The 25,544-nt window shown below is 56.6% G+C and overlaps 1 protein-coding gene across 8 annotated transcripts in view; it reads right to left on the bottom strand.

Moving 5' to 3' along the window:
* TLE3 (TLE family member 3, transcriptional corepressor) overlaps nt 1–24,964 on the bottom strand; it is a 48,984-nt gene extending 24,020 nt beyond the window's left edge. For 4 of the 8 annotated variants that reach the window (XM_047862048.1, XM_047862050.1, XM_047862049.1 and 1 more), the window contains exons 1-6: nt 23,834–24,963; nt 23,155–23,255; nt 22,565–22,628; nt 21,454–21,498; nt 2,935–2,997; nt 1,053–1,127 (exon numbers count right to left, since the gene is read on the bottom strand). In XM_047862048.1, the coding sequence (XP_047718004.1) occupies nt 1,053–1,127; nt 2,935–2,997; nt 21,454–21,498; nt 22,565–22,628; nt 23,155–23,255; nt 23,834–23,857 (372 nt within the window). In that variant the 5' untranslated portion in view covers nt 23,858–24,963. Of the gene's footprint in view, nt 1–1,022; nt 1,128–2,934; nt 2,998–21,453; nt 21,499–22,564; nt 22,629–23,154; nt 23,256–23,833 lie in introns of all 8 variants that reach the window. The other 4 variants (XM_047862043.1, XM_047862045.1, XM_047862044.1 and 1 more) reach the window with 2 other exon arrangements.
* Between the last annotated feature and the right edge of the window lie 580 nt (nt 24,965–25,544).

Raw genomic sequence — 25,544 nt, 5'->3', positions numbered from 1 at the left:
ACGGCCTCACGTAAGAACAAAAAAGAACCCAGAACGTCAGGGCCAACGGGACCTCAGCCCTTTGGGCCACGGCTTCCCCAGCCTGACTACCTTTCAGAATGAGCTAAAAAAAACTTCAGAAACACAGATTCCCAGTCCCACCCCCCAGACCTACGGAAAAGAACTGCAGGGAGAGTGCCTTGACATCTACATTGTTCAGAAGCTGCCCTTGGGGACCATGAGCCAGCTGTCCGTGAATGGGAAGCATTGATCTCCCCGACCCCCTTCATTTTAGGGACCAGAGGTGGACAGGTACGCCTGAGGCTAAGAGCCTTGCCCAAAGTCACGGGAAAAGAGCTGTTTTTCCTCAGCTGCTTATCTTAAATGTCCTCAGTCTCACTCAAAGCAGCAGAAAGATGCTTCGTAAATCCAAGATGCGAGTCGGGGACGCAAAAGGGGAGGGATCTGGCTTCCTCCCTCCACTGAGGGGTCCCACCAGAAGCAGACCTCCCAAAGCATTCTTGGATGCTTTCCCTGCTCCTGGGGAGACAGGACTTCCAGAACACCCCCCGCTAGAATTCCTAAGGGTGCGTGACCAACGCCCCACCAGGTGGCTCAGTGCCCGGCACGACAAAGCCCAAACCCAAATTCCACAGCACGTTTCACATCAACAGTACAGCAGAGACAGTTCTGATCCCAGGTGGCCAAAGAAGGGCAGACCTTTGCCAGGGAGGGGACACAGGGCGGACAGGCCCCCCCCCCCCCAGGGAGGCCTGAGGAGGAGGCTGGGTGTGAGGGTGACCTCGGAGCCCCACCCCCTGGGGAGGCTGGGGGCTGATGAATTTAGAGGTGGAGGCATGTGGGGCACTCCCTCAACGTGAGGAGTAGGGGGCCACTGGGGAGCTGATGGGGAGAGAGCCCCCGAACGGGGCCAAGCCCATGGGAAGCCGGAGCCCTGGGGCCGCCATTCTTTGAGGCCAGCTAAGGTCAGGGTCCATCTCTGGTTTACGGTTAAATGAGAGGAATTAAAGGGCTATACACACGGTGAGAGGCAGATTGGGGAGTCCACGTACCCCGATGATGGCGTTTAGCTCCGTCATGGTGACCTGCTTGGCACGCTCCACGGCCTGTGCCACCTGCTGCTGGTGCTGCGGGGAACAGGGGGGGTGCGTGAGATGCGGCTGCCTTCCCGACACAAAGGGCACAGGGAGGGCCGCTCGGGACAGGTGGGGACGCGCCCCCCCCCTCCCTTCACAAGCAGAAGAGGCCCACTAAACAGGTGGGGCAGGGCATTTTCGCCTTCTTTCACCCCTTTCCAGCGAGCGTGCATTACTCGTGCAAACGTCCCATGAACTGTTTCAAGTTAAAATAGGGATGCGCCCAAAGATGGCCATCGGTCAACCGCCTTCCTCTACCACACATACAGAAAAACTCCCTTCCACGCCTTTGAACAGGAGCTAGACAGGAGATGATATTCCTCGATGATTAGTTTTCTCAGTGCGGGTAACGGCTGTCGTGTAGGAGAACCTTCCCACTCGTAGGCGACGCAGCTAGGGCACTGAGGGGTTGTCGGGGTCTGCGCAACTTGTGTTCAAGGAGCTCAGAAACAAGTATGTGAGGGGCGCCTGGGTGGCTCAGTCGGTTGGGCGTCCGACTTCAGCTCGGGTCACGATCTCGCGGTTCGCGAGTTCGAGCTCCGCGTCGGGCTCTGTGCTGACAGCTCGGAGCCTGGAGCCTGCTGCGGATTCTGGGTCTCCCTTTCTCTGCTCCTCCCCCACTCACGCGCTCTCTCTCTCTCTCTCAAAAAGAAATAAAGCTTAAAAAAAAAATTAAAAAAAAAAAAAAGAACCTTGGAGAATCCCGAACAAAAAATATTAAAAAAAAAAAAAAAAAGTATGTGACTCTATATACGCTCAATCCTTCTCCAAGTAAAGGGAGGAACAAAAACGTGTCTAGTGAGAAAGGGAACGTTGAGAGCGGTGTGCGGGCTCACCGGCTGTGACCCAACACCCCACTCTGGTGCGGGATGCTGAAAACAGGCAACCTACGGGACAGCTCTGTGCCTTCCACACGTACAGGTTGCCATGAACCTAAAGCCGCTCTATAAAATCGGGCCTAGTTTAAAAAAGGTTTTCTTGGTACGTTCATTCCCTTCCACCTTGGGGTAGTACCTGCTTCCTACGCAGCTGTCTACCTCACTGGGCTGCAAGCTCTGAGGACGTCACCCTATCCTGTTTTCACGTAGATTCAATCGTTTACCAGTGGCTACTCTGATTCAGAGACCTAGGAGTCCGGGGGGGGGAGCGGAGGTGGTCCCAGCCCCTCGGGGCGGGGGGAACAGAAGGCAGGGCCTACCCCTGCTGGAGGGAGCTCTGCTGGACGGAAACAGGCCCCTCCCAGGCAGCTCTCCTGTCTGCCCTGCACCAAGGGGCCTCCTTGGAGACACTGCCCTTGTGTCACCCACTAACCCCGTCCAGGCCTCAGGGGGTGGTCCCTTGCAAAGTGTGCTTGGCGGGTAATAGACTGGTCATGCCTCTAGGGAGGACACTCTGTCCTAGGGGCTGGGGTCCCCCTTGGGAGCTCATTCCCTTTATAGGATCTGCCCCTTAGCACTATCTGGCCAGGCTTCTTGCTTCTAGATGTTTCCAGGAGTGGGAGGTGGGGCACAGAGAAGCGGTGTCTGGGAATGTCTGTTTGGATCGGGGCGGGGGGGGGGGGGGCTGCCGAGAGGCACCCACTGCTAGCCCCATCACAGGCCAGGACCCTCCTCTTTGGTCTCAGGCAGCAGCAAAGGACCCGTTCCATTACAAGAAAGAGCAAATGCTCCCCCTCATGTGCTGGAGAAGTTTCCATAAAGCCCCAGGTTGCCAACTACAGACAGTATGAACGGACAGGGGCAGGGGTCCCTGGACTGCCCTGGAAACACAAGGAGGACACAGTTAAAGGAGGTCTTACCTCTTGTGACAGAAAAGGCATGATCTGTGCTAAAATCGTGTTCAATCTCTTCGCGATCTCTGTCTGCAAAAGAAGAGAGACCGCGTGAAGCCCAGGCGGGTCGATCAAGTCGCTGAAATGTCACACAGGGGGGAAGCGCAAACTCCCCCTCCACCGCTCCCCAAAACCACAGACCCTCCATGCTTTCTCCTCGCCCCCCCACCCGCCCCACCAAGCTGGCCTCCCGCCAGGAGGCCTTGGTAAAAGTCCACAGCACACAACATGAAGAAACTTCTTCCAACTGCCCCTCCCCCCCCCCCCCAAAGGCCAGGCTGCCTACATTTTGCAGAGCTCCGATTTCCTATCAGAGGTGGTCTATGTGTTTGGGTCAGAACGCAGTCTGCCTGCTCTGGATAGAAGCCCTAATTAAAGCAGAAGGAAACAAGGACCTCCCCCTCCCCCACCGCACTAAAACCTAGAGCAAGACAGGTTCTCTGGCTCTCAGAGCGGGAGGTGACAGGGAGCCCCCAGGGCCACATGTGCCAAAGGGATATGTGGATAAGGGGACCCGCTTCACCACCCCCTCCGCTTTTCACTTTGCAGCTCCCCAACCAGAACGATCCCTCCCCACCCCACCAAGTTGTGCTGCCCGGCCCGAAATCCCACCATTAAGGCTTCACTTTTTAGGGTAAGGCACTGCCTTCTCGAAGAACGGCTCAGGATGTAACTGGTTGGGACCCTGATCCTGCACATGGGCCACTCGTAGGAAGGCTTGACCAGTTCTCTGCTCCACCGCCAACATTCCAGAAAAGCTCCCATTTAGATGAATATCAACCGCTTCTGCCGCCCTGCCCTATGTCAGCCCCGGATGAAGAGTGGTTAACAAAAAAAACAAAACCAAAAACTTGTGTCACATGGTTAACGGTGACCAGGCAGGAAGGCCGAGCGAGGCCCACTGATAGACGCACACGTCTCGCGATCGCTTTTCTCCACTCGCAACGAATCCTGAGGCCGCCAGGACTGAGGGCCCAGGGCGGGCTGCAAAGCTCTCATCAGCACACTGCAAACCATGACAACAGCCTTTAAAAATCTGTGATCATCTGCATGTCAAACGATTCTCCTTGTGCACTTAAAATAAAAACAACGCTGTCTGAAGGCTTGCAAACAGACCCCTATTCCCGGAGCTCGCACCCCCACCACTAATGAGGATGTCTCTGATTGGCGAATCGGAGACAGGCCACACCCCCGCGAGACCCGAGGCGGGTGTGCGGCCCTACATCCCGCCCGCCACAGACACAGACAGCCTGTCTTCTACACCAGGGATTGCTACACTCTGCCGATCAATCACTCTGATCCTCAGGAACCGGGGCCAGGGTTTCCCACTGTGGGCATTTGGGCGCAACGGTTCTTTGCTGCAGAGGACCGTCCCCGGTATGTGAGACCCACTGAATGTCAATAGTGGTCCCCGCTTCCAAACTGCAGGGTAGAGAGGCAGTATCCAGTATTCCCCTGGCTGAGACCTATGGGCCTCACCGCTGCATCTGCACATTTGAGTATACACTCCAGTGAAGGTCACTGGACGTCAGACTTTCTCAGCCCCCGTGCCATTGACATTTGACATGTGTTCTGTGCACTGCAGGGGTTTTAGCAGCCACCCTGGGCTTCACCCGCTAAATGTCCGTCATTTATAACGTAAGGAATCTGGGAAGATTGCTAAGTAATTGCTGTATAAATTATTAACCTAAGGAAGTGGGAAGAGTTCTACCCCAAACCAGGACTCTTTCTCATTTCTGTTCCTTTTTTCCTCGGTTGATCGTGGGGAAGGGGAAGGAAACAGGAATCAGGGCTGTACGGGGCGGGAGCTCTAGAACAATCAGTCTGCATCTCAGTCCAAACCTGCACAGATCAACATGGTCACTCAACTGTCACACGCTGATGTGACAAATCAGAATAGAAGGATATATTAAAAACATAAAAGAAACAGAAATAAACTAAATAGGGCGCCCGGGTGACTCAGTTGGTTGAGCGTCCGACTTCGGCTCAGGTCATGATCTCACGGCTTGTGAGTTCAAGCCTCGTGTCAGGATCTGTGCCGACAGTTAAGAGCCTGGAGCCTCCTTCAGATTCTGTGTCCCTCTCTCACTCTGACCCTTGCTCGCTCACACTCTGTCTCTCTCTCAAGAATAAAATAAAACGTTAAAAAAATTTTTTTATGTTTTATTTTATTCTTGAGAGAGAGACAGAGTGCAAGTGGGGGAGGTGTAGAGAGAGAAGGGGGGAGACACAGAATCCAAAGCAGGCTCCAGGCTCTCAGCTGTCAGCACAGAGCCCGATGTGCGCCTCGAGCTCACAGACAGTGAGATCACGGCCTGAGCCAAAGTCAAACGCTTACCCAACTGAGCCACCCAGGTGCCCCAAAATATTTGGGGGGGGGGGGAAGAAAGAAACTAAATAAACCAGGCTCAATGCTTAGGAATCTCATTGGCCCAAAGCCTCTTACCTCAAATGACTAGCACAGCAGTGCCTGGCACGTAGTAAGTGCTCAATGAACACTCAACCAGAAGAATCTCAAATAGCCTCCCTGCATTTATTTTTCAAGGCTTCCTATTGCAGAGTCCCCGTGGCCGCAGATCAACACGGGCAGGAAGGGCCCGGTGGATGAAATGTTGGCATACAGCTGGGAGGGGAGGTGGGTAAGCCCTCCGCCAACAGGATGAGGCAGTGCGGTCGAGGCAGACCAACTGCAAGCCTTCTCGGTGGGTCTCTGGCCGCTGCCCCCACCCCTGAGCCAGGAAGGCAGGCGGCGGGCAGGCTCTGAACCCCCACCGTTACTGTGGTCTATGTGTAGACCCACCTCTCAGGGGTGGGTGGTTATAAAAGGTTTCCCATCTGCCTACTTCCTCTAGCAAATAGGCCAAGTGTCAGGGTCTTGCGAGTTCAAGGCAAAAAATGAAAAGTAGCTGTCCTTCCCCTTCCCGATACCCTTTAGCAAACATGCGGCCACAGCCTCCCCACAGGTGAGCTCTTCCTTCCTGCAGGGCTCAGTCTGGAGCCTAGCATCCTCTGGTTTTGAGGAAAAGGGACCTGCTGAGAGTTCACATAGCTGTGCCCGGTTCAAGGTTTGGCATCCGGGCCACCAGGTGACCACGGCTCAGAACAAGTTCCCAGTCTCACCCTTCCACCCTACTGGAAGCAGTTCGTGCCTCCTTCACCCACGTCTCAACACCGCAGGTATCCACCAGGGGCCATCAGAACAACTCCACACAGACAAGGAACCTTCTGGAGGCCTGGGGCATCGGCATTCAGGCATCGGCATTCAGGCCCCGTCCTGCGCCCGAACCCAATGAAGGTCTGGCAGCGCGAGGCAGGATGACGCAGGGCAGAGAGGGGAGGGGTGGCCGTATACTTGGAGAGCATTTATAGTAAAACAGGGCTTCCCCGTGGCTGAGTCTGGGGTGGGAGGGGAGCAGGCTCCTTCCAGCCCCCCTGGTCTCCACCAACAGCAGAAGCGGGACTGAGCCCCACCCATCTCTACGCTGGCCGCCCAACCCCGAGAGTGGGCTCACCACACTGGTGAGTTCGCTCAAAGACTGTTTTCAACATTTTTTTTTTTTTGAGGGCGGGGATCGCAGGGGGGAAGCTCCTGGAAATAAAAGCTGGCCGGCCAGAGCCACTGTAATAAGAGTAACAGCTAACGCCCACCACCCCAGCTGTTCCCGAGCACGTTCCATGAGCTCGCTCTCGCAGTAACCCTGTAGGGAAGGCACTTAGGATTAGTCTCCATGTTTCAGATGGGGAAACTGACGCTCGCTCCGCAGTGAAGCAACTTCACTAAACGCCTTCCTACCAAGAAGCCAAATTGTGACATTTTGAGAGAGCCTGGAGAGGTCTCTTTGAAAGAAAAACTACCGTCGGGGTTAATAATTGACAGCATTTCCGATTCGAACAGCTGTTAAAACAGCATTTGGTCCAATTCAAACAAGCCCTAAACATCAGTTCCAAGAAAGGGGGGGGGGGGGGGGGCGGCGGGAAGGAAAAATCCAGACATGTGGCTTCAACAATCGGGACAGGTCACAAATCACCAACTGGAACTAGATCACACGTCGGAAAAGTCCTCTCGGCGATCCAGGGAATTGTTATCAATAAGGCAGCCGTGGTCCGCGCGAGGCTGGCCCCGGTCCTTCCCTCCGCCGCGGGTCCCGCAAAGTCACCGCCTTCTTTGAGCCAGATCCTCAGATACAAACCCGAGAGCAGGTAGGTGCCGGCGGCAGGAAGACGGCCGCCTTTGGAAAAAGGTGTTTGGGGAGGCTGGTGCGGCCTTTGAACATTGCTTTTCAAGTGTGGTTCAAAGCAGGCAGCTTTGCTGGTGGAAAAACACTCTTCCTCAGAAGGCACTAATCTACCAGACACAGACAGAAGCAGTTCAGAGACAGGGGCACAGAGACCCCGCGAGATGAGGAATCTGCGCTCCCGACTGGGCGCGGGGAGTAACGTCTGCCCCGCGTCTCCGTCGAGACTGTTAGGCTAATAGACGACGGAAAACAAGATAGTGGGGGGCAAGGGTAATTTCCCACGGAGCAAGCTGCTCAGCGTGCTTTAGTGGCTCCCGTCTGCGCGATGATCATCCCCTCATTAAAAGCAGGACCTCCGGACGTCTTGCTGTAAACCGAGGGTACCTGAGCATTCTAGAAGGCTGCGTCTCGAACCGCGCTCCTGTATGCACGGCCCTGCTGCTTAACCAGCCTCGGGCCTCAGCCCCCCACGGCACGCTGAATGAGGGGGGCCCCCACCTGCTCTTGCTCCCCGCCCCACCGCCTTCCTGCTCCTGGCCTGCAGCATCCAGCCAGCGTTTGGCCCTTTCGTCCACCTGACCCTCTCCCTGCCATTTATTTTCAAACCGCCTGGTCGTCTGTACCCGTGGGCTTTCAGGTGCTTCATTTTCATCTCAGCCAAATGGGAAACGGCGAGAAGGAGAAATCTGCCACTTTACTTTTTTGTTTTAATTTTTTTTTTAGCATTTGTTTATTGTTGAGAGACAGAGAGAGACAGAGTGCGTGCGAGCAGGGGAGGGGCAGTGAGAGAGGGAGACACAGAATCAGAAACAGGGGCTCCAGGCTCTGAGCCATCAACCCAGAGCCCGACGCGGGGCTCGAACTCACGGACCGCGAGATCGTGACCTGGCTGAAGTCGGATGCTTAACCGACTGCGCCACCCAGGCGCCCCTCCTCCCCCAGGTTTCAGTTTGGTTGTCTACACAACAGTGGCCAAGTGGTACCTTGTGAGATCTAGGCGAGGTCACTTAGTTTTAGCCTGCTAACCATTCCTGAATTGCTCTGTGACATAGCGCTCCTCCATAGAGCTCAGTAAAATGGAGCAGGGCAAGAGTTTAAAGGATGATGAGAGAAGGGACAAGCCACCTCCAGCCACTTGGAGGCGTGGCTGGGCTTTGGCGGGGAGGGGGGGGGTGCTGGACTGCTGGTGGCTGACTCAGTCCCCAGGAGCAGTCCTCACAGCACAAACCATTCAAGAGCAGTGACATCCCATCTGTCAGTGTCAAGCAGCTACTGTCGGAAGGGCTCATCCTGGTGGCCGGGCCACAGATTTCTCCTCTAGAAACGTGTGTGTTTGGGGTGGGGACCCGGTCCACCCTGGGGTTCTTGAATTTTAGCCGGGTTTGACCTGGTTCTCGGACTCAAGTCCCGGGGTGTTCAAAGTGAATCTACTTCATCTTGAATTAAAATCAGAGGGGCACAAGGGGAAGTTGGGGGCTGTGCAGAAGAGGGAGGGTGCAGCAGCCGGGCACCACAACCACGAAGCAACCAAATGCTGGAAGGTTCTGGAACAATGCGCTGGAGTAATTTTAACTCAAAATATCCCATTGCTTTTCCCAGGCAATTCTAAATTGATAGGCCCTCAATTATTGGACTGTACCAAGAAATTCCTTGCCAGGCAGTTTCTGCTCAGATCGAGCTTGGAGAGAACTCAGATAAAGCAAGTGGGTGTTTTATCACCAGCGGGAAGGATGTCCAGGCACGAAGCGGGGTGAGACCTCCAGCAAAAGCTGGCGTGGGGAGCCCTGGCCCCACAGGCTCTAGGGGAAAACAGCACCTCCACCCCCCCCCCTTTAAGAAGGGGGGCAAATAAATGATCCACTTAGCAGCTGAGGGAGATAATGACCCCTGCTTCTGGAGGGGCTGGCAGGGTTTACATCACAGATCACTCAATGATAGGTGAGCCTCCTTAAAGGCCCTTTTAGCACTGACATATTGATCAAATTATATATAACTACAATGCCATTAAATATTTATGCCTTCCGAGGAAGCCTGCTGAATTCTTTATGCCGGGAGGGCTTGGTACAAGAAAAGGCCCAGCGTGGTGTGACCCTGACGATCTGTCCCCCGAGGGAGGGAACAGGACGCTGGCTGGGGCCGGCTTATGCCAGACACTGTGTGTGCTAGTCCCCGTGTCCTTCACACAGAGAAGGACGGCAGCGAAGATCCAGTACCCTCGCCTTCATCCGGCTAAGCCCCACGGAAGGGAAGAGTCTCGGGTGCCCAGGGTTGTGACAGGACCCTCCCCGTGCTCCCCGAGAAGGAATCCCGCCTTCCTTTTCTCTGCCTGCTAGAAATCTCCGGCATTTCCTTCGGGAGTCTAGGGAGTGAGTGGATCGGGAACAGTGAGCTGAGTGAGGAAGGGGAAAGAGTGTGTGTGGGGACTGGGGGAGAGGACGCACCTAGGCTACTGGCCCTGGAAAGAGTTGGCAAGGCGAAGGCTAGGGACTTGCATTCCAGCCCCAGGCCTGTCCTGCACTCGGGCTTCAGTCTCCATTGCATGAAGGAGGCAGATTTGGGCCCAGTATTAGAACGAGAGCTCTCAAAACTGAATCAGGCGCTGCGTGTGGGTGAGCGCCCCGTCCTTAGGAGCATTCAACGGCGACTCAACAGGGACACAGGGTTAGACGCCACTCCGTGGGAGTAACCTGGGCCTAGGTGACAGCCAAGTCCCTCCCCGGCTCTAAGACTCTATGACTTTCATTTCTCAGACTCTCAATCTCCATCCACCGGGCTTCCTGTTAACAAGATCCAATAATCTTTAAATATTTGTTCACTTTAATTTCTTGGTTCCCAAACACATTAAACTCTCCTTGCCTCCCACCCCCACTCCAGGGGATGGCCCTCAAAGAGCTTGCTTGTGTAGACAGAACAGGGAAAGCCTTTTCAGATTAGACCTTCCCCCAACACTGCCCATTCATCCCAGGCGCCACTACCCACCCCCCCCCCCATCCCTTGGGCCCTCCATCCCCTCCCTCCCCTCAGATAACCCTCTGCCTCCCTCCCCCACCTTCCCAGACTCCATTGGCCAACTCCCGCCAGGAGGAAAAATTCTCAATTCAGCCCTGTGGGGTTGCCATGGCAACCCCCAGCCACCTAATCCCCCTTAGAACATTATGCAAATCTCCCCTTGCCCCTCAAGAGGCTGTAAAAGTCACATTACCCTTGCAGAGGCAGCTCGTTAAATTTTGGGGGTCTCCCCATAAGGTCAGCACTACAAATGAAACACTGGCTAGGACTTTTTAAGGACAGAGGCTGGCTGGCAAATCTGGGTGGCAGGAAAGGAAAATGAGGTGTGGGGGGTGGCGGGGGGGGGTGGGACAGGCTGACTGTGGGCAGACACAGAGCCCCATTCTATCCACCCACCACTGAGTTCACCACCAACAAGCTGGTGCCTTCTTAGATTAAAGGGGTCAGAGGGTCCTCTCTCCCTAGACAAGGATGGCAAGAGGGGCGGCATTTCATAGGCCATAAAAATCGCGATCGGTTATTTACCCACTTGTTTATGGATCAGTTCCCTCTCAAACAGACCTCCTCCCAAATCACCACCACGTTCAACATCTCATCTTACAGATAAGGAAAATGAGGCCCAGAGAGGGCAAAGAGCCGCCCTGGGTCACAAAGCGAGACGGTGGCGACCGACTCTCCCTGCTCTGCAATCGAGAATCCTTCCCCCTACACCAAGGGTTCACAACCAGGGGCAACTGTGCTCCTCTGGGGGGGGGGGGGGCTTTGGCAATGTCTGGGGACAGGGGTGTCACAACTGGAGAGGCGCTACTGACAGCTAGTGGGTCTGGGGCCAGGGAGGCTGCTGACCTTGGGAAACACAGGACAGCCTCACCCCAAAGAATTATCCAGCCTCAAATGTCAAGAATGCCCAGACCGAGCCACCCTGCTCTACACGTGGCTGGACACGTTTCACTGAATTCTTCAGAGGCGTTGTCTGGGGCCTTCCCAGCCCCGGAATCAAAGTCTGGAAGTACATACGGGTGGGTCTTGGCGGGGGGGGGGGGGGGGGCATGCAGGGAGACCACAGAAGACCACGCCTCAATACGGCCTGTGGGAAGAGTCATTGGTTCCTGATTGAAAACAGACCTTAGTTTCTCGTTCTGAACCTGCCTCTGGTCCACCTGAGACCACGAGCCAGTCACTTAACCTCCCCAGACGGCAGTGTTCCAGTCAGTGCTCCTGTCAGGGAGTGCTCGGAACACCTACGCTGCTATGCTGTGGGGCTGGGCCTGTGGGGCCAACAAGCAGCAAATGGGAAGGGGCCCTGGAATGTTCCACCGCATCCACAACCCCACGACTCTTGTCCTCGCTCTTTGAGGCCTTGGCAACGCCGGGGACTCTGTCCCATTGGGAGAATACATTGCTGAGGCCTTCCTACGTGCAAGAGACTGTACCGAGCAATCAAGAGGCATCATCTTATATGATCCTTGTAACGCTCCCTATGACCGCACGGTCCACCAGATGAAGCCACGAGCCACGGGGGGCTAGTGAACGTTAATGAAAACTCAACGTAAAACTCAGATTCTCACAGCAGCCACATTTCAAGGGCTCCATAAACACGTGCGGCTGCTGGCTACCATACTGGACGGTGAGCTAGACCTTTCTGCCGTTGCAGAAAGTTCTACCGGACGGCCCTGCTCTAGCAGGTAGGGGTTATTATTCTCCCCCGCATCAACTGAAGTTCATGGGAAGTCTACCTAGTCAGCCCCAGGTCGCACAGCCAGTTAAGTCCCGACACGGGACTCAAACCCAAGGTTCTCTGGCCTCCAAGCCTGTCCCTCGGCCACCAGGACTTAGCCCTCCCAGCTCCTGATGCTCTGCACCTGACCGGCCAGGATGCCCCTCTGAAAACCAGTGGCTTCTGACGGAGCAACTCTGAGCCCTCTGGCACGGAGGGGCCAGTAAAAAGTCTCATCAGGGACCTGCCCCGCTCCCCACCGGTGGGGCTGGGCAGGGGGGCAGTGAGGGAGAGCCGAGTGGAGGCCCCTTGAGAAGGGAGGTCAGACCCAGGTGGGAGAATAGAGAAACTCCAACAGGCCACGAAGAGAGAATTATCTAGACCGCACCCCCACCCGCCCCCTTTATAAGTTCCTACAGGCTGGATAACCGCACGCATGTATCGGGGGACACGGAGGCCAGCATCGAGCCGACGGTGAGAGGACTCTGGCAGGGGCGGGGCTGCTCTCTGGGGGCGCTGCTGCTTCTCTCCCCACTTCAGGCTGGCTTCGCGAAGATTCCTTGGTCCTCTGGGATGAAGCGCGAGGGCCTCAGGACTCCAACTGCCAACCTCAACCCCCGCAGAGCCTTCCCCCCCCCACCCACCCCCCCAGGATGTCTGCCCTGAGGCAAAGCCAGGTAAGATCGCAAGATGGCAGCCCTCTCCTGGGGTGGGGGAGCTCAGAGGAAGGGGCCCCTTCCAGGAAAAGCAACGGGGAAGGGTGGAAGGAGAAGGGAGAGCTCTCCTGGACCCATCAGTCCTGGCCGACTCACGGCCTCCACCTACTGGATCTCAGGCTTGCTCTGTTTCCACGGGGGCCACTGAGCCTCTCAGCCTAGACCGGCTGGGATCACCTGTGGCTTCTCCACCGCCCCCTGCGTCTGCCCTACCTCTTCCTGGGCAGGAAGTCTGATAGTTCCTGTCCCCCACCCTGGCCTCACCCACTAGCCCCCCCCCCCACCAGACTGCTCCGCTTTTCCCAGCACCGATCGCCACTGATTCACAAAGCACACCCCCCGACAGGACAACCGGTTTCAGACTCCAGGCTCTCTCTCCCGAGACGCGTATCTGGGGACCGAGTAGCAGGCCCCCTCCTCCAACCTTCGGGTCACAGACTGGCTGGGTGGTGGTGGAGGAGTCTAGAACCCTAGAACCAAAGCCTTCTCGACCAGTTTAGGAAGAGTCCCCCTCCCATGCCCCCAAGGTGCTCTTGGCATTCCCAGTACTACAGGACTGGGAGAAGGATTCCTGCTCCTTGGAGTCTCCCGTATGAAGAAACAGGTAGCTTTCCTGGGCACACTAAGAAGGAACTTCCCCTGTTGGGCTAGTCTAGTTTTCAGTCGGAATTACAAGGGCCACAACAACCGCAACAAACAGCTGAAAAGCTGCGCACGATGGTTACCAAGGATTTAAAAGGACAACAGGACAAAGTTCTGGCATCTGGAACATTCCATGCCCAAAGAGACAGCCAGGGCATGCCGAATTTGCCAATCTACCCCCAAGCCACCGACCCTCGCTTCCTTCTCACAATCCCAATTCAGCCTGGTTTCCCTTCTCTTCCCCCTTCCTACCCACTCTCCCCCCGTATCTCTGCTCCATCATCTCCCCTCCCAGCTATCTCTTTCCTCACCACCTCCTTTCTTCCCTTTTCACGTTTTTTTTTTTTTTTTTAATTTATTTTTGGGACAGAGAGAGACAGAGCATGAACGGGGAGGGGCAGAGAGAGAGAGAGAGACACAGAATCGGAAACAGGCTCCAGGCTCTGAGCCATCAGCCCAGAGCCTGACGCGGGGCTCGAACTCACGGACCGCGAGATCGTGACCTGGCTGAAGTCGGACGCTTAACCGACTGCGCCACCCAGGCGCCCCCCCCCTTTTCACGTTTAAACTGTCCACCGTACAAGGTGAAAAACAAACAAAACAAAAAACTTGAGCTAGATTAAAGACGCTTTAAGATAAAAAAAAAAACAACTCAGGACGCGTCTCCGTTCCTTCCTCCAATCACAACTTTGCAGCCAAAAGACGTCTCTCTCAGAAGCTGGAGAAAACCTGTATCCTTCCCAGAAAGTCCATAATGCTCTCAGGGTCAGGGACAACCCCCAACTGGAAGGTTACCCTCTGTGAGTCTCCCCTCCCCCCAAACGTGGCCCAGCACCACGCAGGGCTCAGGGGGCCTCAGTGAATACAAAATGGTCCTATCCCTTGGGGAACTCCTGGCATCATCCTTCCACACACACAGCCAGCCCCTGCCCCTGCCGCCCCGTCCAGTTTATGAACACAGCCCTCTAGTGCCCTGGATGTATACAGGTCATTTTCACACCCCGCACTCTGAGGCTACTGTCCTGCCCTTTGTTTGTCCGACGCCCAAATGCCTGTCATTTTAGGTTCCTGAGATGAAAATGTCTTCGCTGCTTTGTAAACAATCAAGTGCTTCGGAAACACCAGAAGTCGATGTTATCATAATTATGATATGTGGAAGAACAAAATTTTCAAAGTCTGTCCTCCATAAAGGTCTTCTCCTGAGGTTACTTAGTGGTGGTGGCGGCAGCTGCCCCAGGCCCCCAGACCCCGGTCTGTGTCCCTCACTCGGTGGGTGGAAAGGAAGAGGCCCCCTTTCGACACAAAAGCCAAGTCCGTCCATGCTCCCAGCCCTGGTCGTTCCCAAGCTCTCTTTTCACCCTTCAAAGGATGCCATTGGTGAAGGGGAGCTTTGGTGACAGCGGGGACAGGGGAACCTCTTCCCGAAGGGTTGTGTTGCTTCTTCAGAGAAGGGTTGTGTTGCTTCTTCAGAGTCGGCTGGGGTGAAGGGGAGGGAGGTGTTTGTTCTCAGGCAAATCTCCAGGGCTGAGTTAAAGGGTCTCCTGGCTCATAAACCCCTAAACCCCGCATGAACCTCCACTTGAGAATAAGACCCTCCCCTCCCCACCCTCATGCTTTCCAGAGGGGAGCCCCCCCGCACAGTGAACAGCCTCCAGAACCTGAGCTGAAAGGGCCTTCGAGGTCCCAGGTCCGGGATCTGCCTCTCCAGTAAGTGGAGCCCTCCCCCTCAGTCCCCACAAAGGTGGCCTTAGCCTAAACATTCAGTGACAGCTGGGCCCCACCCTCAGGCTGACTACAAACAAAAGAACTCCACAACAACACCGGGTGAGAACAGCCCTCCCATCCATTCCTCCAGAAACTCCAGAAAGGCCAAGTCCTAAGAAGCTCTCCCCGCCCCCCCCCCTCGCCCCCGCCGGGGGCGGGGGGGGGGGGGGGGGGTAGGGGGTGCTCCTGTCTGCAGTGGATGCCGGCTTACAACAACCAGCCCACCCTACAGTCCTTTCTTAGGCTCAGGCAGGAAATCCCCCCCCTGCCCTAAGTTTCTCCCCGGCCCCCACCGGAGGGGGAACACTTTACCGTGTTAAGGCGAGAGCCAGAAAAGAAAAAGCCGGGAGAGAAAAGCAAGAGAGTGAGAGAGAGCGAGAAAGCAAGCATCTTGGCCCGGGAGTCGCAGAGAGCATTTGTTGAAAACAAGATATTGTCCCTTTAAGCATATAAAAACAAGGCCCTTGAGCACGCAGTTCTCACTCTGGTACACAATTATGGGTGCTTTCAGCTGTCTAGCACTACTTCAAGTGCTCTCTTAAACCAGACTGTCAATGGCATGTTGAAAGCTATTTTGCTGGCTGCTATCATTAATAGCAAAGTGGAGAGAGCTGGCTGATGAGAATTAAATATGGGGGAGGGGCGGGTCAGAACCAGTCATTACAGAATTACCAACACGAGCAAGGAGACAATGCCACTTTGGGGAAGAAAGTTCAAACTGGCATGTGGGGGTGGAGAAGGAGGCACCGGGAGGCCCTCCCGCTCCCTCCGCCAGCGCGGGGCGTCCCCATCCCCCACCCCCCACTCCCCCCAACGCCGCCCGGGGTGGGGGGGGGGGGCCCGGATGGCCGCGGGCCAGCCCCGCAGAGCCATATGGGGACAGAGGGAGCCACGGAGTCGGGAGTGTGAGAGCAGAGAGGCCTTGGAGATCACTTTGCTGCAAAATGTCACCACCTCGCCTGGCTCCCCAAGTGGAGCCCCGCCCCCCCCCCCCCCCCACCGTTCCAGCTTGTGGATGGTGCTTCCGATTGCCTTTCCAAGAGCGGTTGCCACCCAGATTGAGGAGCAGCGTCCTCCCCCTCCTCCCCCCAGGCTGGCTTTCTGCTGGCTTCTGCCTCATAAACCCCTGCCCTCCCTCTAAGTCTCGGCTCAGTTAACAGCCCTTCGGTGTAGTCTTCTGTGCCCCCCCCCACCCCCCTTCCCCTCCCCCTTTCCGGGGAAGCATAAGCTGTTCTGTCCTGGGTACTCCTCCTGTGACACTGGGGCCGTATCAGCACTTACCTCACTGCACTGCCATGACTTATTTAGATGCCAACTCCCCAGCGGAGGGAATGGTGTCTGATTCGGCTGTGTAACCAGCCCCGGCCCACACCCAGCACATCCCAGGCCCCTAATAACCGTTTTGGATGGGCTCCAACCCCCTCATTCTACTGATGAAGAAACTGGATGCCGAGAGCCGTAGGAGGAAGCCTGCAGAGCTGGTAGCCAACCCACAATTAAAACCCTCACTTCCTACTCCCAGAGCTCAGGGAACCAGAATCCCACCCCCTGATGACCCCAGTAATCCTGAGTAAAGGTAAACCAGCGTGTTTGCTGAGCACCTGTTACGTGCCAGGCGCCCGTAAGAGACCCCAGCAGAGGGGCTTCCTCCGTGGCCACCAAAAAAGGAGATGGAAAGGGCGCCATGCAGGCCAGATCGCGGGCGGGAAACCCCACTGAGGTTTGGCCTTGACTACCTTTTGGTCCCAAGTGTCCCAGGATTTTGTGCAAACGGATAGGGATAGGAAAGCAGTTTCCCACGCAGGAGGGAAAAGGGAGCTCACTCCTACAGCGGAACGGAAACCGAGGGCCTCTGACACAGACCAGACCCTCTCTATACTAAGTGGAGGAGGAGGAACCCAAGGAGAAAAAGAGCTCCGTGCCCTCCGGGGGCCCCTGGTCCAGAAGAGTTCATGGAAAGAAGGAAGAGTCAGGCTCAGTTTCCTCGGATGAGCCGAGGCCATCCCAATGATCAAGCGTGTGAGAAGCAAAAGAGCACACGAATCTCACTCCGTATACCAACAGCAGCAGTGAAGAACGGGGGTCCAGAGAAGGCTAGGGTGGAAGGCAGTCTGGGGCGGGAGCTCCTCGCAGGTGCACGGGACAGGGGGCAGGGGGCTTTGAGCTCGGCAGACCCCCAAAGCTGACCATGGCAGGCCCTCCGCGCAGTGAGAGGAGCTAAGTGACTGGAGAAAGACTCTCTCCTCAGCAAGAGTGACCAGCCGGGAAAGGTGAGGTGGAAACCAGGGCCTAGGAGGAGTGCCTGGATGCCAGCAACACCCCCCCACCACCCCCCCCCACCCCCGCTACTCCGGAACTCTTCTTAGCTCAACCCAGATGCACCCCACAAACAGGCACTCCTGGGCAGGGTCTTTGTAACCTCGCCACCTGCTGGCTCCCTCTGGCCACCCGGCCTTCAACACTGATGGTCCCCAAACTTCAACTTGTACCCGGACATCTTCAAGCCAAGCCCCTAGTTACTTAGGTGATGAGAGGGAGGGGACAAACGGAGATCTCCCATCTCCTTCTTCAGCCCCGTGTTCCCGGCCACAGCCCGTGGCTTTCTGTATCCTTGGGTAAAAAGGTCACAGGCCTTACCACTTTACCTCACCCATGAACCTGACCTCTGGGGTCGCTAGTTCCGCACTGGGTTTATTATTACGCACATCAAATCATTAGATGCGCAAATAGCTGGCAATTCAGAAGAGGACGGTGGGCAAAAAGCACCCAGCTGATATGGTTATACAACCCGAAATGGGGTACTTTGTACTTTGGTATTGCCAGGTTCGCAGGTGTCGCCTTAGCCTCTTGACATAATGCAGAGAGCTGCAATGACAATTAAAGCCACAGAGTGCTATCGGTTAGTAAACAAATACACCTCACCTCTGGAGTCTTGCTAAACAGAGACCTGGGCTCGGGACAAAAGGTTGCATTAGCAGCCCCAGCACTAATGCGGGACTGGGTAACTGGGCATCTCAGCTCCCCTCCCTGGCCTCAGTTTCCTCATCTGCAACCTGGAATGGTTTGCATAAGAAGCCAGAGGGCTCCCCCCCCCCCCCGTTTCAGGATGCCAAGAGAAACTTGGAGGAAGGGTTGCTCCTCTGGGTTTATAGAAAAAGGGTGACAGTAAAAAGGGTTGGCATAGCGCTGCCCCAAAGTCCAAATGTCTCAAGTTCTCTTTTGAAACCTCAGTGCTCACCGGGGGAGGGTGAAGACGGCCTGACCCAGCTTCTCGTGCCTCAAACCCCACAGCCAACAGGTGCTCTGGGGCGCTCCTTTCGAAGCTGGCTTTGTTGGCACTGGAGAGCCTCGGCAGGGACAGGACAGGAATCAATGAGCTGGCCAGCCATCATCGCCTCCCTGGCCTCCCTGAATCACCCTTGACATTCTGCCTGGAAGCAGGGGCTTAGAGGAGGTGGGTGACCCCTTGAAAGCTCAGGCCAGGCCCGTGATTCTGTAATCTTTGCTTTGCCATAATTAGGGAGGTAGGCAGAGGCGTAGGAGGAGAAACCATTTATTACTTCTGTGGGATTTGACAGCTTGAAAGAAGAACGAGAAGGATACAGGGAAACAGCCAGCAGGAGCCAGCCACAGTGAGCTTAACCTCTCGGTAAAATAAAAAAACGGGCTGGACGCACCTCATCAGCTCCCCCCTGTCAATACCCAGGGCCTATCGGGCAGACCCCGAGGTTCCCAACTAATAGGCATTTCCCAGAGACAGCAATTAAGACCTTTTTTTTTTTTTTTTTTTTTAAAAAAGCGGTGGCGGTGGTGGTGGTGGCGGTGAAGGGGGGGGCGGGGTGCATGTGAGCGAGCAGGCGGAGGACCCCCACGCTTTCCAAAGTGCCAGCTCTGGAGATCACCTATTACATAAAGGTACAGACAGTCCCCGCCCCCACCCCTGAGCTTAAAGACGAAGAATCCAGCCTGTTTGTTCCAGGCAGATGTAATCACACGTACAGTCAAGTCTAGAGGGCAGGACACTGCATGAATAATTCAAGCGCTCCAGTCACTTGATGGTGTGTGCAGATAAAACACCAGTCAACCGCTAAACAGGTCAGCTGATAAACTTGTTTGCTCAGGCCTAACCACCATCCGCCAAATGCACCCGAGACCCACACTACAATTAGTGGCTGGGTTTTCTTCTGCAGAACCCCGGCAAGCCTAGGGAGTGGCCAGCCCCATTAGGTCAGGGTTGCAGGTTAGTTTCTTCACCTCCCTGCCTCTTTGTTCCTCCACAGCCTCCGGGCGATTTCACCCAACTCCAGAGATTGCCATAAACCCAGCGAAGGCACCAGAAGGCACCACTCATTCGTGCTGGGAAAGCAAAGGGGAGCTGGCTGTAGGGCAGAGGTGACTAGCAGGCAGGGTGAAGCACCCATTTCGAGAATCCAGAGGCCTGGACTGGAGTCCCAGCCCTGCGCTACAGGCCTCCCTGAAGCCTCAGTTTCCCCGCCTGTACAAAGGGTGCCAACGCTCCGTCTGCCTGCCTCTAGCAGCTGAGAGGATTAAATGGGACCGTGTTGCCAAACCTCAGGCATTCTCCCCCTGAGAACCCTGTCTGGGGAATAGCCAGAAGCCCCAGATGCACACAGCTGCTCTTTGTGCAAACCCCACCACCACATGCGTTAAGGCGGTTAACTCTTCCTGAGTTCAGAGTCTCCCCAGGACTCCGGGAACACCTTTGCTCCACCAGCCAAGGTGGACTCGTGCCAGAGAACCAACCACTCACAGACACGGGGAACACCACCCATGCAGACCTCAACATGCAACGACATATTACGCCTTAATTATGAAGCTCTTAGAATAACTGCTGCTATAAATTTTAAACCTGGGTGCAATTACCCTCTTTAAACACACCCAAGATACTAAGCACCGAGGGAAAAAAGAAAAGAGAGAAAAAAGAGGAGGTAGAGAAAGGGAGAAGGTGGCCCCTTGCCTAACACCCCAAGGGTCCCTGAACACCCGACGTCCACTCCATGCGTTCAGTCCCACCTAAAGTTGGGCAGCACCCGCCTCCAGTCCATTCTGCCCAAGAGAAACATCTCAATATACAAAGCCGTGGCTGCTTGTGATTTCTGTGGGTTAAGAAGTGAAAACTTGGTAGCCTTCCTATGCTAATCCCTCAGGAAGCCACAAACTGGCTTCCCACATTGCCCAGTAAACTCAGGCCCCTTTCCGGCTGCCCTTCACCCAACACTGGGGCTCCTCCAGGACAGAAAGGAAACCACAGATTCAAAAGGCTTTATAGGAAGCCACCGGAGCAGGCCGCAAGGGACAGGCATTTCAGGGTCACCTGCCCTTCTCACCTGCCCCAGACCCTGCCCCCTTCAAGAGCAGATTTTAAACCCCCCGTCAGCGACTGTTCATTTAGGGCAGCAAATCCATTCAAGTCACGGTCACCAAAGGCTAGAGTGAGTCAACAGTCTTCTGAGATTTCAAGAACACCAATTGTTAAAAAGAACAACCGGCCTGCGCCATTTATTCGTGCCAAGTCACTTCTAATCGCTGGCCAAGCCAAATTACAGACAGCCTCTCCTTGGAACACAAATACACAAACAGGCCTCTCCCACAGCCCAGCCTAGCACCCGGGACTAGTTACTGATATGCACTGAGATAAAGGCTGTTTGTATTTGCTCGGTTTGAGGTATACTGTTATTAAGAGAGTGACAATGCGAGGTAGTTTACATATCCATTAAACAACACCACACTGGCTAAACTGGTTTGACTTCAGGATTTCAAAGCTGAGCCCAACTACCAGCCACCTCCGAGGTCCTGGCGAGGCAGCCCTGGGCAAGTTACTTCACCTCGCAAACGTAAGACATGAGGGCTATATTTCATCCTGGCTTCGTATTTTTAAGCAGTTAGTGGCTTGTTCCCTTAAATTTTGCCAGCTCAGCCTGGCTTTAAAGACTCTTGAAATTTAATCTTATCAAGGCAGAACATCAAATTGTTACGCGCAGGCACACACGCGCGCACACGCGCACGCGCGCACACACACACACACCCCTCCTGCATTTCCCCTTGAGAATTTTATATTAAAACACTTAAAAGCAGCCAGCTAGCCCCCTCTGGGTTTCAGGAGTTTGTAAAGCAGATCCTGAAGGCACAACGTTTCCTCCGCTCCTTTAAACCAAGATCCAAGACCAGGGCTAATTTCACAAGCTCAGGTGCCAAAAACTCATGCCCAAGAAATCAGCAACGCCTCAGACCCTGCATTTCAGAGACCGGATCCGCGTGCTCTTCAAGGAGAGGGAGGGGGAACAGAAGACGAGGCTCCTTTTCAAAGGGCAGGGGCCATAAGAAACCCATTTATTAGGTTTTTAACCGGTAGGTAGATTTCGAGAAGAAAAGCACTTACCTGCTTGTGCATTTCGATGTTCAAGCCATAGGACATCTCATAGTACTAAAAGCAAAAAGAATTGCCATTAACAGGCAACCCCCAGTCATCTGTTCACTTTCCAAAATCAGCTTTGGGGCCAGGTTTCTGGCCAAATCACACTTTTAGGGTACATCTGCTAACGAAGTAGTTCAAATCAAACCCCAAAGCCCGCTATAGGGGGGTTGAAGGGCTGACCAGGGGTGAATGTGGCTCTCGTCTCTACAGAACATTATCGATGCAGCAGTAAGAGAAGCTGGGCCCTCCCTCCCTTCCACAAGCACCTCGTGGGCCATATATCCTGTTTATACAAGGTTCGGGTTCAACAGGGAATCGTGTGTACGCTGGGCCCCTCTTGTCCTCTGAGAGTTATTTAGCAATGTGTCAAAGGCCTCTTATGTGGAAAGCAGTGCAGGGAGGGCGCTTAAGTGCCTCCCATGTCCTCTCAACAAACAGAAGATGGAAACTCAGGGCAACAGACACTGGGAGAGGGAAGAGAGTCTACCCTACTGCGCCAAGGCTGACGAGGCTGGGGTATCCCTGCTGAGGGAGGGGAGTGGAGGCAGAGAGCTTTGAAAGGCTCCTCCGCTCTCACAAAACCGTGGGGAACGAAGTGGGGGGGGGGGGGCGCGTGCAGGGGATAGGCGGAGAGGGCTCCTGTCCCACTCTGGCTAGATCCCAGGGCTGCAAGGCAGCAAAGTTTCCCAACACTCCCCGGAGGTCCCTAACAGAGATGTTATCCCACCCAGACGTGAGCTGATCCAGTCCTATCTTACTAGCCAAGACAGGGGCCACCAGTCCCTCTGGGAAACCTTCAGGCCACAAACTAAAGGGGCACGAAGGTAGCGCAAAAGCGCCCCGCCGGGATTTGGGTTTCCCTTTCGGCCCCTCCTCTCACCCACCCTCCTCCAAGTGGCCCGGGCTAAGGGGGCGGGGGGGGGGGGGCGGGGGGGGCGGTAGTGGCGGGTCGGGGGCACACTCGGATAACCCCGGCTCGCAGGGCTGCCCGGCGGCTGGCCGGGGACTCGGCTGCAGGGTCCCCCAGACCCCCGCCCCGGGCCCGCCCTGGCCCCGGCCCGCGGCCGCCTCTCACCATCACGTAATGGCGCTGCATCTCGGTCTTCTCGTTCGCCAACTTGTCGTACTCCACTTTGAGGCTGCGAGGGCAGGAGGAGCCGGCTCAGGCCCGGGGCCCGCACTGCCTCCTCCGAGGCCCCAACGTCAGGGCCTCTGAGAACCGCTTTGCCACTTCCTGAACGCCCCCCCCCTCCGCCCCTTGGGGGACCCCTGTCACCCCGCAGCCCCGGGGCGGAGGGGGTTCGCGTCCTCGCCGCGGGGGAGGGAGAGACACAACTTGAAACTTCCACGGCCGAGCGCGTGGACTGCTCAGGGCCGCGGGGGCCGGGGCGGGGGGAGGGAGGGGGGTGGAGAACGCGGCTCGCGACCCCCGGAGCGGGCCCGCCGCGACCCCGACCCTCACCCCGCCGGCGGCCCAGGGTGCCGGGAGGCTGCGGGCAGCCAAGGGTTAAGGCGCCGCGCTCGGAAAGGGGAAACAAAAGGCGGAGGCCCCGGCTGCCCGGCCGCCCCGGGTCGGGAGCCCCCTCCGTCCCCGCGGGGGGTGGCAGGAGCCGCGGCGGGGACGCCCCTTCCCGCCGGCCCCGGGGAGGCCCCCACCGGCCTTACCTGTGATATTGAGCTTGCAGGAACTGGAATTCGTCTTTGATCCTGTCACAAGACTCAGCCACCGTGAATTTAAATCCCGGCTGCCCGGGTTGATGGGGAGCCTGGAGCCCGCGAGGACGAGACAGGGGAGGGGGCGGGGGCGTCAGACTGGGCTCCGGGCGGCCCCAGCCCCTCCGCGGCTTCCCCCGGCTCCTCCGGCCCAACCCGGGAGGCCACCCTCACAGCCCAGAGCCTTCCCAGCAAGTTTCTCAGCCGCCCGACGGGGTGGGGTGGGGGGGGCGCCCCAATCCTTCCCCATTGGCGGCGGGGCTCATCCCTTGCACGAAGGGGCTCCCTTCCCAAGTAAGACCGGCACTGGAACATAGCCGGGTGAGTTGGGAGATTGGGGAGAGGGAGCGGGGGAGGCGGGGGGCAGCGTGAAAACAAACAGTTCCGCTGGAACACAGGCAACCCCCCCAACGCCACTCGGGCGGAATTAACCTCCTCTCTCCACGGCGCCCCCCCATCCCCATCCCCTTTGTGTGAGCGCGCGCGCGCGCGCACTCACACACACACACACACACACACACGCACGCACACACCATAAAGGTAGCAACAAGCAAAATGGAGGTGCCAGATAAACTGCCTCGTTTACCCTGCCATGATAGATGCTTAAATAAACCGAGTTGCAATTACTCACCGGATGTCTGCCTTGCGGATACATGGCAGGGAGGGGTCGTGATTCCGAGAGCGTGGAAGCGCCGAGAGCTCGGGCCGGGGAGGTGCGGGGAAGGGGGGAGCCAAGCCCGAGCGGGGGGCGGCCGGGAAACCGAGTGCTCGCCCCCGGCCCCCCCAGCCCGCTCTCGCAGCGAAATCCCAGAGTCGGGCGCCCGCCCCAAGTGGAGACAAAGAGCTGCGGAGCAGGCGGCAAAGTCGTCGGCGGGCGCCGAGGCCGGGCGGCGGACGCGGGCTTTGTGCGCCTAGGGCTCGGCGGTCTGCGGCCGGCCGCCTTCCCCCCGCTGCGTGGAGCGCGTCAGGGCCGGGGACAGCGCGGACATCGTCGTCTCCCCGGTGGCTCAGGCGCGGGGTCCCGAGGCCGGGGTCTCCTCCTGGGGCGACTGCGGACCCCCTCCGGATCACTCGGCGAGTCGCGCCGAGAGGGGGGCGCGCCGAGGCAGCCCCAGCATCCGGGGCGCGCGGGTCCGATCCCAGAGGCGGCGCTCGGGGAGAAGAGGAAGGCGGCTAGCACCCAGGTGGCGGCTGGGGGCCGCAGGAGCGCCGGAGGGTGAGGGCGGGAGCCCGGCGCGGGCGCTTAGACGCCCCCCCTCGGAGAGGAGAGCCTGCTGTTCCGTCTGCTACTGCCGCCGCCGCCGCCGCCGCCGCCGCCGCTGCAAGCCCTTCCCAGGGCCGAGGAGGAAACTCCAGGCTCAGTAGGTGCAAATCAGCTGCCCTGGCATCCTAACTCCAGCGGGCACAGGAAGCCTCCGCAAAGGGGTCCTCGCTGCTCCCAGCTTGAGCGCCGCGTCCCCAGCGAGGAGCGCTCGGCGCCGCCACCGCCGCCTCGGAGCGCACAGGCAGGAGAGAGCGCAGCCCGAGACCGGGGAGCTCTGCGGCTTCCTTCCTTCCCCTCGGCCTGGCTCTTCTCTCCGCGCCCGAAAAACCCCCCAACACACACACACCCCAAACACACACACACGCACACACACACACACGCACACACACCCAAAAAAGTGCCCGGGACCTGCGGATACCACACACAGACAGGCGAGGGGGACGAGCACGAGGTCTGAACTGCCGCGAGAGCAGTTCCAAATAGGGACTGAAAAGTAACAAAATAATGTGGCAGCTTCGCCCGGTGCTGGCCAATGGGAGTGCGGGGCCCCCACGTGGGGCTACCGGACTCGGCCTGCGACTGGGCGCCTCCGGGCGCGACGTCACAATGCCCTCTTGTGTCTAAAACTATGCATGAAAAGTAGCAATCAGGCCCTACCCGCTGGTGACTTTCGCATGGGAGTGAAAAACAGCGCTCCTCAGATCAGGAATTAACCGAAAGACATATAATAAATAGATATATATTATAGTGCTGGGCTGCTAGACTTTTTTTCTCCCGCCTCTTTTTTTTTTTTCCCACGATCTACTAGCAAATAATTATTTGGCGGGAGGGGGAAACAGGGGAACCCGAGGAATAACAACAAAAGAAAAAAAGACAAGCCGTACGGTCCTCGAAACCTGTGGCTGGTAGTAATGTATCAGTTTATTCTGCAGTGGCGGCGAACGATTCCTCCCCGGAATCTCATTAGGTCTGCAAAGCAGCCCAATTAGATACTATAAAACAAACAGAATCACTTTGTCACTTTAATGTTTTCACTTCGCAGGATTTAGGACTGAGAAAATGGTGGGTCCCAAAGTTG

This window comes from Prionailurus viverrinus, chromosome B3 (genome assembly GCF_022837055.1).
Source record: "Prionailurus viverrinus isolate Anna chromosome B3, UM_Priviv_1.0, whole genome shotgun sequence".
In the NCBI taxonomy this organism is placed as follows: domain Eukaryota; kingdom Metazoa; phylum Chordata; class Mammalia; order Carnivora; family Felidae; genus Prionailurus; species Prionailurus viverrinus.
The sequence above is the reverse complement of the archived record's forward strand: the minus strand, read 5'-3'. Positions and strand labels throughout refer to the sequence as shown.